Source organism: Cupressus sempervirens, chromosome 5, assembly GCF_028749045.1.
Source record: "Cupressus sempervirens isolate cs-2001-9-10 chromosome 5, ASM2874904v1, whole genome shotgun sequence".
NCBI classification, from domain to species: Eukaryota; Viridiplantae; Streptophyta; class Pinopsida; order Cupressales; family Cupressaceae; genus Cupressus; species Cupressus sempervirens.
Genome location: NC_143122.1, coordinates 956,720,953 through 956,735,932, shown reverse-complemented (window position 1 = coordinate 956,735,932; position 14,980 = coordinate 956,720,953). Strand labels below are relative to the sequence as shown.

The 14,980-nt window shown below is 35.6% G+C and overlaps 1 protein-coding gene across 1 annotated transcript in view; it reads left to right on the top strand.

Moving 5' to 3' along the window:
• Positions 1 to 14,980, top strand: part of LOC149559133 (potassium transporter 10-like) — a 202,969-nt gene that overhangs the window by 137,520 nt on the left and 50,469 nt on the right. The window contains exons 3-8 of the mRNA XM_089833065.1: positions 682 to 927; positions 8,654 to 8,704; positions 8,922 to 9,182; positions 9,317 to 9,369; positions 10,290 to 10,404; positions 10,519 to 10,773. Coding sequence (XP_089689191.1) covers positions 682 to 927; positions 8,654 to 8,704; positions 8,922 to 9,182; positions 9,317 to 9,369; positions 10,290 to 10,404; positions 10,519 to 10,773 — 981 coding nt within the window. The remainder of the gene's footprint in view (positions 1 to 681; positions 928 to 8,653; positions 8,705 to 8,921; positions 9,183 to 9,316; positions 9,370 to 10,289; positions 10,405 to 10,518; positions 10,774 to 14,980) is intronic.

The following is a 14,980-nucleotide window of genomic DNA, read 5'->3' as shown; positions in this document are numbered from 1 at the left end:
ACATTAACTGAAAATAAATATTTTTGGTTGATTCAAGATTGCCACGAACCCAAGAATGCTCCTGCATCATACGAACTTCAAAAGTATTCACATTATTGTTAGTAATACTTTTCTATAAATTCTGAAATGAAAGTATAATAAATAGTTAGCAATATTATGTAAATGACCTAAAAGACCTAATAATTCATTTATTTTGCTATTTGCATTGAACTTCTTGACTATATGCTTCTGATTCTGCCCCCCTAGATTCAAACAATATATAAATAATAATAGGAGTAAATATAATAAATAACAAACGATCAAATTTAGTCATATAAGTAATGCCTTAACCAAAATCATTATGGGGAGACCAGAATCAACATTCTTTTGATAGAGACTTTCTTTTTAAATGAAAGTAAATACATTTATTTGCTTATAGAACCATTACCAACCAAGCACAAGACATTACTATCTAATGCCAACAAAACATAATGGGTTTGCTAGAACCAACTATTATTATAATTTCTGCCAAAGAAACTAGTGATTTATTCATAAGAGGAATTGTAGAAATGGTTGTGTTGCATACTGTTCTGACTTTTTAGTATATTAATATTCCATTTTATTATGCTATGGAGGGTGCTCTCCCTGATGAAAAATCTGGTTCCTATGAATAAACAGAAACCTGTAACGTTTCATATGCAGGTGGGACATTTGCTCTTTATTCTCTACTATGCCGACATGCCAAAGTGTACAAAATCCCAAATCAGCATCGAAAAGATAAAGAATTGACTGCATATAGCCAATGCGAAATTGCAGGTAAAACAGTAGCTGCAAGAACAAAACAATGGTTGGAGGAAAAAAGCTATCGGCAAAAAGCATTATTGATCTTGGTTCTTTTGGGAACCTGCATGGTAATTGGTGATGGCATCCTAACTCCTGCTATTTCAGGTATGCGTACTAGCCAGTTCTCTCAGTATGTACTGGTACACTCTTCTTTTTGGCTCTGCCCTCAGTTTCTGACTATCTACCCTAGGATTGCACATGGTCTTCACTTTTAGTACACCTTAGTTTTATGTCTGGTTAATGACGGTTCTTCAAAAATTGAATCATTATTATTAACATTGAAGAATGTAATAATAAATATTTTTACATTTGACAGTTCTGATAATCTGCGAGTCTGATATATTTTCATAAATATTAAGACTATTGCAGACATGTAGTCCAACGCAATTTCAAAATTCAGTGATTAGTGTAGGAAAGTATAGAATCCAATGCATCATCTATGGATTGAATTAATTATCTTTTTAATCTGAGAGGCAGATGCTTGAAACACTTGTCCCAAAGACATTTCAAACTTTCTTTAAATACATGTATTAAGCAATTATGTTATCAATGTTTACCTTTAACTCCAACCATTAAGTTCTGAAGTCTCCTAAATCATGGAATTTTACAAAATAAGTGTTAGACAGATAATATGGTTTTAACTTGAAAGCAGCAAAATGCTTCAAACTGAGATCCTGGTTGTCTTCTTTTCTGTTACAAGCATGTCTAACCATTTTAAAGATGAAGTTCTTCGCAAAATAATTACACAGTCAAATATATAGCCAAAGGCAACCATAACATGAATGTTCAAGATAGATACTCTTTCAGAGTGCTTATAAAATATATAATTCTAAGATCATGAAAGCGGATATGACATTGATGATTTTCTTATGCATACAACATACAAATGAAAAAAACAGAATAGATGCATGATTTAAAAATGGATCCTGCCTTTGGGAATTTCTAAATTGAACAATATAGTGTCATGTGATTTCTTGACTTAACTCTTAAACAGCCTTTTGCTATCTTATTGTATACAGACAACACTCAAGACTATAGCAAATCATCATAAATAATTTTTAATTTCCATAGAGTTAATAAAGAGAGAAAAAGAAAAGTGAGTGTATTTACTGTTAATAAAGTCAGAAAAAATGGTTGGTTGTCTCTGGAGCCACACGCCCACCTACCCTGTCAGGACAGTTACGTCGGTAGGTGATTTTTGAAATCCAAAAAGAGAGGGAAAGTTTTTGATGCAAGACAAAAGGAAAGAAGCCTCATTCATTCAAAATGCAGAGAGAAGATCAGCAGACCAGAGCAGCTGAAAAAAGAATAATCAGAGCAGAATTCAGAGAGCAGAAGGAACACTAGAGGATCAAAGTTGCAGCAGCACATGATCCATTTGTTCTTTGTAAGTTCGTTTTTGTTTGTCCTGTGAACTAGTGATTGCTCCAAGCGTTATTGTATGCAACCCTATAGTGTTGCAAGTTTATATTTCAAGTAGAAGTTATAGGTTAAAGTATTTTGTCTTTGGTTGAAGCCCTATGCTCCTAGATTTGTATTCAGTTAAATCAGTTTATGAATAGAAAGCAAGCAAGTAGGCATATTAGTTGATCCAGTTGTTTTGGCTCTTTCTTGTCTCCTTTCTATTTATTATGCATGTTGCATTGATTATTTGAGAAGTTCAAAGTTGCAAGCTCTCTGTCATTATTTATGTGTTTTAATGGTGGAAAAGATAAAACTGCAAGTCTGTAGTTAACTTGCTTGGTTCTCTCTTTAACCGAGCTTTCCTTCTGACAACTTGGTTAGCATAAGTCCTATTGTGCCTACCGAGTTCATTTGGTTTTCTAACCGAGTTTCCTTGCCAAGTAAACTGAGCTCACTCGGTCCCTTCGTCGACCAAGTTCACTCAGTCATAGTGTTGGTCATGTGTTGAGTCTGCCAAACTCCACCTTCCTTTGGTGATCGAGTCACTCAACTCCCATTGTTGCCAAGCAACTCAGCATCCACTACTATCGAGTAAAGCCTCAAATCGACACCCACTACTGCTGAGCACTTCACTCGGCTCCTTAACGTGTCGAGCTCACTTGGCACCCATTGCCTGTCACTCAACATCCACTATTTGCCGAGCGAAATTTTTTGAATTGTGAAGTTGAATTTCTTTACAAAATCTATAGTAAATATGTGAGATGTTTCTACGATATGTTAGTTGTCTCCATATACATGATAAAATGCAAACTTGCAAACCTAGTATTGCTAACTAGTTTCACTAAACTACTGAAAGTCTATATTTCAACACAAATACTTGTAATACAAAATAAGAATAAGAAATCTTTTGCAAGGTTTGCACAAGAATATAACAATTTGCACTTCATTTCAAAGGTAGTGTCCATTTACACCAATAAGAAGTGGTGGATGACATATGGGTCAGTCTACCTTCCCCGACTTTGCAAGTGCTATTTGAAGGACCAATAATTGTTTGTTAGGCCACAAAGGTTGGGTTGATTACTTGTATGATATATCTATTTTATAGCTTACCACCTTTATGTATAATTAAAACCACTGTTCAATGGGGATTCATTGTCCCCAAAACCAGAAGTCTCAAAGATGCAAGTAGATGGACAAAATGTCTCCTTGCTACACACCATTTTTTTCTTGAGAAGACAGTTTCAAGATGCACTTTGCACAGGGGATAGCCAGGGGACCCCACAATAGACAATAAAAGATATTGATTCTTTTGTTTAATTGCAATCAATCTCTGCAAATTTTATTTTCAAGAATATTTTTGAGTTTTTTCTAACACCTGTAAAGAGTTTCTTAAAACAAAGAAGACAATAAATAAAAGGATTCTAAGTTAATAGTGTATATGTTGGGGAATTCCCTCTAGGCAGAAGATTCCCACAATCTTTGGAAGTTTTTGCCAAAATGCAGCAGATTCTGCACAATCTTGGGAAATTTCCAAACAAGTAGTCTTCTACACCTAAATTTCTTTTGGCTAGTTTAATCATCCCAAATTCAGAATCCCCAAGCTTAGGTCTAAATCTGATTGCAATAAAAAGGCATTATCACTTGGTAGAGGCATAAATGTAGTGATGCTTGGAACAAAATCCGCACGAGAGAGTGGAATCCACCCTCTCTTGGGGATTTTTCCTAAAATTTACTGTGCCCTACTTAGTCTATTTAGCTTCAAAGCCTTTCCTTGCAACTTGGACTTGATTTCATGCCATAACAACACAGGGAGGCACCCCCCCTTTTTGCCCCACGCATAGGGGAAAAAGATTCATTCCGGACTTGGGGACTCCGCTCCCCCGTCACTAGCAGCACCACCAGATTCCACCACCTTCGCCAAGGATGGGGGGATGTCTCGATGTTAACTATTTGCTGATTTGACGATTTATGTTCAATGTTTGATGTTCTAATTCAATGCAATGTTCAAGTATTTACTCTTTTACATCTTTATATCTTATATTGTAGTACATCTTTTCATAAGTAGAATTTTAAGTACCATATGTATAGTATATACAACCCCCCCCCCCCCAAGTCCCCCGCTGCTGTCCCTCTGATATCCCCAAATTAAGGCCCCTCTGTCCCCCTATCCCAAAAACTTGTACCCCCATTTTCCTATCCTCCGGGGCAGTGTAACTATGTTTCATACCCTATTGAGACGCCTCAACCTCCTATACATCACCCTAAGGCCTAAGATTCAAAAATTGTTTCTGTCTAGACTCCCTAACACTACTAACCTACTGCTAAAGTGAAAAAAGGGGGTCCTTGTTTGAAATGGGGTGATGGTATGAAAACCTCACAAAAAATCTTAACTATTTTAATGCAACTTGGAGTTTGTAGACCTCTTCTACATGCTGCTTCAAGTGATATCTTGCAATGATTTGTTTTATTTGGACTTTTTTCCTAAACATGCTTCCTCTCCACCGCAATTTGAGGCACCCTAGTTTTTAATTGAGCCACTTATCACTCAAATGCAACATGCTTAGCAACTTAGATCCCAGGAAATTGATTTTTCCTAAGCCAATTTTTCTTGAAATTGAGTATTTTGTTGGTTTATCTCATAAGCAATGACAACTTTTGTTGCTTCTTTAAATGCTCCATATTGGTCATGCAAGGTGGTTTGCAACATGAGACATTGTTACCTAAAATGAAGCTCAATGATTTGGGTGATTGAATCCAGAACATTAGGATGACTTTTGATTAGAAACTATAGGTTTTTAATCTTTTGTATATTCATTTCTAGCATACCATGGTTCACAACACTTGTTAGAAACTTTAAGTGGCATTCTTCTACAAACTTCTTAAGATGGACTTCCTCCTCTAAGATTATTAGAGAATGTGAAAAATGTATGCTACAGAACATGTTGGCTACATTGAGCAAGGCTTGAGCTATTAAACTCAAACTATGCATAAATTCTTGCCGAGTACCTATAGGGTTTGGAAGATCTTGCCAAGGAAATCACATCAAAAAAGAATTTCTCAGGTGACAATATGGCTTTCTTGGCTTGTAGTCTATTGGTTTAGTGGGGACCTAATATTTTCTTGGAATGGTTGACACTCCATTTATTAGAATACCACTAGTGAATATGCTACAAGTATAGGTAGTGTATGAGTGGGTCTCCTAGAAGAAATGTCCACCGGGTTTGTAGGAGCATCTACTTCATTGAGCCTCTTGTCTCTATTGTAGGTCGACCTACTCAAGTTCTTGACACTCACTATCTTCTTCTTAATTAGCTACATCCTCCTCTTTTTCTATTGTCCGTTTCCACCTGTCTAACTTTTTTTTGGCTTTTACATATGTGAGCAACACTCCTAATGATTCCCTTCTGATGATAGAGGCCAAGTTAGGTGATGAATTTAATCACCCAATTTTTGTGTTACCCAAGGATGTGTCCCCGACCTAAAACCCTCATCCCCATAGGAGAAACGTTTCGGAGACTTGGCTCGACTGGGGGACATCCCCACCCTATCCCCCTTTTCTGAAAAATTCCCAAGAAATGTCCCAAAAACTTGGGAACTTTGGGGAAAAAATTTGGGGTCATCTATATGTTTCAAGGATGGTTGGGGACGCCTTGGAAGTCCCCGAGACTAATGGGTGTCCACAATTTTATAGAGAACATCAACGCTTATAAAATATTTTTCATTTATAAAACATTTTCTTTATTAATTTTAAAGTGGGCCCCTCCTTCCAAGTTCACCCTAACATCTTTATTATTGTTTGGTAGTTGATTCTTGCTATTTAGGGCCCTCTAATTAGTATTTGGCAACATTACGATAAAAATCATGGAATTAATATTGCTATTACAATCACACTACACACTTAGAATAATATAACAAACTGTTTGAAAGGTGTTGGGAAAGTTTGAAAAGTACATTGTAGACCTACAACATTCGTTCCTTATGTCCTTTTCTAGTAGTACATTAGTGCTTGGTTGGTCTTAGGTTGTTCTAGGTTCTTTGCGGAAGATATGGTGACTATTGGAAGTTGTATCAAGATATCGTCTTACTGTGACAAACCTATATCATGATTAAGACTGGATAGAGGACCTATTTGTATAAATATTAGTCCACTTAGAGTGAATTAAAAGTGTAGTTTCAGAATTAAATGACAGTAGTGTATTTCAATTTGTAAGGTGGGTTATTGTTCTTGTTGCTATTGAAAATGAATTCTAAATTATGTTCTTGGGTATAATTCAAATGTTTATGTTATTATTTTAATATTACATGCACATTGACAATAATTCCAAATTATGAATACATTATAGCATATTGAGAATTGAGTTTGATTACTAAAACGTTATATGTGAAGGTTCTGTGATGTTTAAATGGCATGGTTTATCCATGTCTTCATATGAATGTAATGTATATATGCAAATTTCCCTATGTATTTTATATTTTCCCTATATGTATATAGTCATCCCATTTTCTGTTCCCCTTGTCCCAAAAATCAGCAAAATATTTCGCTGTCCTAGAAACCCGTTTTGCCTTCCCTTGTCGTCCTTGTCCCAAAAACTTCAATGAACATAGCCCGATTTTTGGTCTAGTAAACTATAAGCCTACTTTGTGAGTATTTCAATTTATATGCTAGACCACATTATGCACTTAATCAATGTTGCATAATTAATCAACCTATAATCCTTGATCAAATCATCATTTAATCAATTTTACGTGTAGTTTGACCACCTTATCCCAAGTTTATTTGATTAAAAGAACATGCCCCCATTTAAAATTAAATAAAATCCCCCTTACTCTATGTGCACATGAAAAATATTTTCTAATTTAAAAATAAAATGGAAAAGAAATTGTCTACAACTTAAAAGTGCAATTTTCAAGGTGAGTGGAATCTTGACTTTTCAAAAAGGCTTTTGCCTCTTTATCTCCACCACTCATTATTTTCCCTCTTAATCTCATCCACTCCTTTTTCCTCTTCAGACATAAGTGCATGGATTAACAAAGACTCAATCTCCACCATTGCTTTGTGTCTCTTAACCTTGACTATCTAAATCTTTTTAAAAGGAGGCTTTCTTCTCACTCTTTGATACATCTAGTTCATGCTAATGTACTGTTCTCATTTTGATTCTTGAGCACTTGAGCACTTTGCACTCTTGTATTCTCATATAGCTTAGTTTTTACTTCCTTGCATTTTCGCTTACTACATATAACTTAGCTTATCATGGAGTAAATTTGTTATCTTGTTTAGCCTAGTTTTCTTTCTTGTACTTGCATCTCTCATTCTAGATTAATCTTGCATATCATCTTAGATTAGTCTTGCATTTCATCTAGTTTATTTTGCAATGCATTCACTTGAGATCTTGGATACTTGGACTCATATTGCATGTTACCTTTGAATCTCTCCTTTTATGGTGCACCTTACAAGGGTCTCTTATTTTAGGATCATTTGAGGACCACCACCCATATCTTTTGATTTCTTGCACATCATTAATAGAGAGCTATAAGTTGCTTTTGAAGCCTCCTAATCAATGGGATTCCTTGGGAATAATGGTTTATAGAAGTGTACCCTAATTTTGGTATACAATGAGAAGTACAGAGGTTACCATCAAACACTACTTAAACATAAATAACTTTTAAGAATAGCTTGATGGTCTTTTCAGCCATATGAAGCACTTGTGCTTTAAGGAAACAAACTCATGAAGTTGAGCAATAGTAACTCTACCCAATGTAGAGTTCCCTCTTGATTAGCCCATCCTTTAATTTACACTCTATAGGCATAATTTTAGAGGTCCTTGTAACACCAATCAACCACCCAGAAGTGATTACTATTATATAGTGACATTTCTTTCTGGCCAAGTCTTCCTTTTTCAACCCTCTATTTCCCTTTATCTACAATATATCAAACACCCATACTTATTAAGCATTATATTGAGCCATTATTCTTGGGGTTTGGTAATGATTTGACTGGAATTGATACAATATCTTAAGAGTTTAATCTCGTTTTCCTATCAAGTGACAATATTTAAAAGGATCCAAGAACATTATTTGTCAAATATTTTGATTCAGTTGCATCTCGAATGCTCCAATTTTCTCAATGTACAAGCAACTTTAAATCTGATAATCGGGAGTGCTCAGTTGCTGAATTGGCTTGCCTGTTTGAGAAACAAATATGTAGCTAAACACTTACATGTCTGAACATATACTAATTCCCTTGTATTTGTTACTCGAAACAAGGTCCTTTCACTCATATAAATAAATAGTACATCTCTAAACTTTCATCACACCCTACAAGCTTAATAACTACCTTAAGCAATATATTCACTGCATTGATTTGAAGCATATTGAAAATATTTAATTTGTTATGTTGAAGGCTTATTTTTTCCTTCCTTTCTGGCAGTTCTATCATGTGTCGGTGGCATCAAAGTTGACCATCCCAGGGTAAGCAATGGTAAGCCTCCAACTCTATATGCACTACAAGTTGTTTTTTCTAACTTCCAATTGCAATTGTTTTGGTGATTGAACAAAACTATGGACCTGTTCATTTGTACTTCGTTTTTCAATAACTAATGGTACTTTTGCAAGTATAAAGATTTTAAAATTAACACTCAATAGCCATAAATGGAGAAAGGTCATGCCATCTCTTACGGATTTGGAATTGTTTGCAGATATAGTTGTTGTAGTTGCCCTGGTCGTCCTAGTGGGTTTATTCAGCATGCAGAAGTGTGGTATTGACAGAGTTGGATGGCTCTTTGCTCCTGTGATTTTGATTTGGTTTCTTTCCATTGGTACCATTGGAATTTACAATATATGCAAACATAATCCAAAAGTTCTTAAGGCCTTTTCTCCATATTACATTCTAGAGTTTTTCAAGAGGGGAAAGAAACATAAGTGGGTTTCACTTGGAGGGATTATGCTTAGCATAACAGGTGAGTGCATTAATATTGAATTAGATATACTAGTTTTTGAGGTTCAATCTTCCTTCAGTTATGATTCTTGAATCTTTACTTTTATCTTATACCCTTCCATCTTTACATGTCTGAGTCTTGCTATCAAAATACAGGAACTGAAGCTATGTTTGCAGACCTGGGCCATTTTTCTTCATTGTCTGTGCAGGTATGGAAACAACTGTGCACTGATTTCTTTGATAACAGTTTTTTCCTTTTCTGATTTTTTTAAAAAATTGTTCATTTTTCTTTGAAGCTTAGAAATTGTTTTCAAATAGCCAAATCCTCTTTGTATTTATAACTGAAGAACCAATGTTTTGTCTCTATTAGTGAGATGTGTATTTCCAACATATTTTCTTTTGGTATTCATCTTAGTTCATGTTACGCATTAAAAATCTCTGGGCTTTTGGACGCATCCTCATGAATAAATATTATTATGTACTTTCTTGTAATCTCTCTTATCCTTTTCAGGTTCAAGTGGATACTATGATATTTCTCTCTTCCCTCCTTTCACCTCCTGTTCTCTTTCTTCACTCTTAAGCTAATTTCTTTATCGTCTGATTCTGATTTTTTGTATGGGCAAGGGATTGCTTGCTACCCCAGTTATTTGATTAGTGTCTCTTGAGAAGCAAGATGATGACATTGACACAAATTCGCGTTCCTAAAAAAACCCCTTTTATTGTGTAACTCCTTTTCTTCTGGGCAATCCATTTTCAACTAGACCGGTTCATGCTCTATTCTGTTTCACTTGGAAGAATCATTGGGGCACCTATCTTTATCTTGTTTCCCTGCACTCAGAATCATGGGCGATTTGAGGAATTTGATAGGGAATAATCTCAAGACGCTGATTTTTTGTGATTGCTGGAAGAAACAACTTTAGTCTGTTTTTTTCATAATTTACCTAGGTAGGCTTCTACATAAATAATAAATATTAGTCAGATTCAAATATATTCGTAGAAATAAATCTTAATCCTAATGATATTGCTTTATGTTGTTTCTTTTCTTATCTCTCTTTATGCAAGAACATTTTCAAGATCAGGTATAGATTTGGCATACCGTTTATTCCTTCCAGTTTATCTCCACTTGCAGATCGCATTTACTGTGGTGGTGTTTCCATGCCTGCTGCTGGCATACACTGGGCAAGCAGCATACCTGACAAAACACCCATATGATGTCTCTGAAGCCTTCTATAGGTCCATTCCAGGCATGAGAATTTGAAAATAGCTTTTAACACCATGCATACTAAACACCAATTAACTTGTCAGTAAACATGCATGATTCACTTTTTATTGCTAAGTTGACGACAATTCTCCTGCAGATGCTGTATATTGGCCGATTTTTGCAATTGCAACCATCACAGCTGTTATTGGAAGTCAGGCAACAATATCTGCAACATTTGCAATTATCAAGCAATCAGTGGCTCTTGGTTGTTTCCCTGTGTTTAAGGTGGTGCATACATCAAAACAATTTCCAGGACAAATTTACATTCCTGAAATCAATTGGGTCCTGATGATACTTTGTTTAGTGATTACTGCTGGATTCAAGAATACTACTCAGATTGGGCATGCTTATGGTGAGTGTCCAAATCTGGTTGACTTCTTAAAGCTTTTGATACATAAAATTATAATAACATTTGGACTCTGAAATAGTTTGATTGTTTTAGATAGCCATTCTGTATAACATCTCAATAAGTTTGTTTAATAAGTGTCTCAAAATAATATGTTGCTCCTACAGAATATTCTCAGAGGATTTGTTATCTTGTATTTAAAGCAATAATCTTAAATCATTTCCGAAACTACATTTCTCTTGGTTTAGTGCTACATATATACTTGAGTGTGGACATACAGGCATAGAAATTGAATGTTTTTATTATATTCCTGAATCAAGTAAAACTTTCTATTGGATTTTTTTTTTTCAAATAGAAGCTTAAATGTCAGCCCTTTGTGCAGTTTAGCTTTTCTTACAAAACATTCTCAAATATAATCATGATATATCAGCTATGACCTACAATAAAAGCTATAATAAATTTTCATATGCGCAAATTTAATTTACAGAACCCGAAAAAGATTGTTGTTGATCTTGGGGTAGGTGCCTGGATAATTCCTGTAATATCTACAAAACTCATTTGTTTTTCTTATGTGAAAGATTGTCAGCCTTAACATGTTTCACTTCACCTACTCACATGCATTATAAATCCTGGTCTAATGAAGCCATTGTCAAAGCACCATGAAAGTATGCATGCCCTTTTGATTCCATAATTGTGTTGTGACAAACACTGTCTTTAATATTTATATGAATCCAATTAGGCAATCGACTGATGAGGACATAGTTATACTGGAGCCGTGTGAATCAATATTCATATTTCTTTTATCCATTCAAAACCTATTTGATTCAATTAAGCTTATAGTCTAAATTAACTCAAGAGAGAAAACAATAAGCAATGTAACTGATGTCTCTAAAAGTTGCACCCTAACTAACTTCTAAAACTCAGTCACTCTAAGAAACATGGAGACACTCCTGGGTAGTGGGATTCCCAAAATGGAGTTAATCTTTGGATTCTAGGTTGGTTTCTTGTATGATACTTTACCTAAAGATTGATGCAGGAATGTAAAATACTTGGCTGGAAAAGGGTAAGAAGGATTTCTTGTATAAACTTCATAAACTAAAAAGGTAAACTTTTACCAAAACTTAAGGTGAAGTATCATATAGGAACTGTCCTAGAATCCGGAGATTCACTCCATTTTTGGGAAACCCTCTACCCGGGAGTGTTTCCATGTTTCTTGGAGTGACTAAGTTTTAGAACTAAGTCAAAGTGTAACTTTTAGAGATAACAATTTTGGCATGCCCAGTGGGACTAGTTCTTTAGAAATGATTTTTTTAACAGTTTTTATTGATATTTGTGCTGATTCTGATATGCTGTCAGCATAGAATATACCTGTTTTAGAGGTTGTTTTGTTGCATGTCTGGTGATTCAGTCTCATGGTTATGAAGAACAGTGCTATATGAGATGAATTGAGACTAGAAGCTCAAAATCATTTGAGTATTTATAGTTGTATCCACCAAAACAAAGAGGGAGAACACTTCAGAGGACTCCTTTAGAGAGTGTTCAATCTACACCACCTGGCTTATGAGATAGACCATTGTTCTCTTACAGAAAAAGAAATAGGTTCACCAACTGACAAAACGGGGTCCCTATTTTTATTTTCTGCATCTTTTTCAGAAACACGAGGTACTACACATTCAGTGAGTGCAAATTTAGCTGCTGCAACAATTTCAATTCAGCAAGTACTTGTACCACCAACAAAGATGGCAAGGCAATTTGCCTTTGTGCCTTTTAAGCAAGGCAGACCCTTGAATCTTGCCCAACATGATGATATTCCCCTTGCAGAATTGAAAAGTTTACCAGAGTATCCTGGGGAAGGGAAAACCACAAAATTGGAGCATATTAGAGATGTGGCAACCTTGTGTTATGCCCATCATAGAACACAAGATAATATTGTAGGTAAATAGCCTTTAATAGCACATTGATACTCAGCCTCAATCGAAAAGAGAGCACTAGTGTGTTGCTTCTTACACTACCAACAAATGGGGCAAAGTTCTAACTTGAAGCAAACATACGATCATTGAGATCACCAATCCAATCCTAGTTTGTATATCCAACCAAGTTGCATGCACAACTTTTTACATAGTGAATCCTATAATTATGTGTACCCTTTATGTAGTGAAGTATGTGTTTGGTTGCCTTCCAATGAAGCTTATGTGGCTTTTGCATGAAGCGAGAAACCATGTGAATTGCAAAAGATATGTCAGAGCATGTATGTGTCAAGTATATGAGGTTGCCTCCAAGATGTCTATACAATGTGGTATCAACAAGTAGTATGCAACTCTTGGCCACGAGTTTGACACCTAATAGAAAGAGTAGGTGCAATCTTAAAATCTCTCATGCAAAATCAAGAAAGTCAAGAGCATACTTAAGCTAAGAAAGTGTGATTCTTGCTAAGGATTGTGCGATCTCAGTACCAAGAAAATAGTAGAATAAGCCCAAGTCTCTTATGTCAAATATTTCCTATAAAGAAGAATTGACATTGTCGTCAATGGATTAAGTACTCCTTGTTATGATCAAGTCATCAGCATAAAGGACAAGTATTAAGTGTGAGTAATCTTGTCACAAAATGTAGGCAATTGGAAATCAATGACACCTGGTGAAACTTGCTAAGAAAAGAAAGGAATCCATCTTGGTATACCAAGCCCTAAGAACCTACTTGAGGCGATAGATAGACTTCCTCAATTTGAAAACCAAAGAAGTATCCAATATGAATCTTTGTAGATCCTCCATATAAATCTCCTCATGAAGATCTTCGTGTAGAAATGCACTCTTCACATCCATCCGATATACAACCCAACCATGACCTACAGCAATAGCAAGTGTCAAATAAATGGAGTTCATCTTGAATATGGGTGCAAAGGTCTCAGTATAGTCAACACCTAGAACCTGTGAGACCCCTTTTGCAACATGTCTAGCCTTATCCACACTTCCATCCGCTGCAAACTTTTGTCATGTTCCATCTTTTAGCTCAGTCTAGCAAAGACATGTGAGTTAGCTTATTATGGGGTCTTGTAGGCTGACAGGGTTGGATAGAGACCCAGTATGGTTATTCATTGTTGGGGACTTGATGTTTTGGTAGTTATTGATCAGTTGGGAGACATTCCTTGTTTTTAGGAGGTAGTTCCTACTTTTTAGGAGTTATGATCTTGCCCAGGGTTGGGTCTCCATGAGATTACTTTTTGGCTTCAGTTTCAGAGGGATAGGGCTTGTTTGCTAAATTTTAGGATTATCTCTAGATTTTAGGGATGAGACTGCCAGTGGATCTTTGATTTCCAACTTCAGTCACAGACAGGTGATAGGATGATTTTATGGTTTGCGATGTCAATTGGGCATTTTGTGGCTATTTGGATTATATTTTTAATATTTTCTAAGTTAGCATTTAATAATTAAATAAGGCTAAGTTATTAGCCATTTTGGAGTAATAAGGAGTTTTGGCCTCATCTAGATGCGCATCCTATGGTGTGATAGCCCCTTGGAAAGGTCTCAAAATTCTCTAAATTTTCTCTTTGGTCTCAGGGCAATTCAGTGAACAGATTTTTGTCTATGAGGAAAAAGGTCATTTTCTAGTAACATGACCACTTTAAAATAAGAAATTATAACACTTTCACTACCCAACGCCACTTGGAGACACTTAGGGTTCAATTTGCAATTGAGAGGGGTTATAAGGAGATAGAAGCTTCATTCTAAGATCATCTTTTGCATATTTGACAACTTGTTTATGAATTTCTCTAAATGGGCAATTTCTAGTCTGGGACGCAAACCCCAAGTTAATGATTGGCTGGGACGTAGCCCTCAACAATCTTTGGCACCGAATCTCTTAAGCATTGTGCGTGGTGATTAAGGATAGAGGCATCAATTCTCATTAAGGTTTTAGCGTGGCATATCATCTTTCCAGTTGGGATGTGGTTCATTGCAGCCTGTGAGATGCCATTTGTAGCAGATACACCACGTGGTGTATAGAGTATTGTTTGTATTCACCTCCAAATGTATGTTGGATTCAAAAACAATCTTCACCTTCTAGTTTGACATCAAATTTGTATGTGAGCTTTGGGAAATGCATTGGATTTATTGCTTGGCTCTATAATTCAGACAAATCTGCCTGGTACGGTTTGCAATAATTCTGATTTTTACTGAATACCTTATTTATTTCAGTCTTATTTCATGGTTGTTGTTC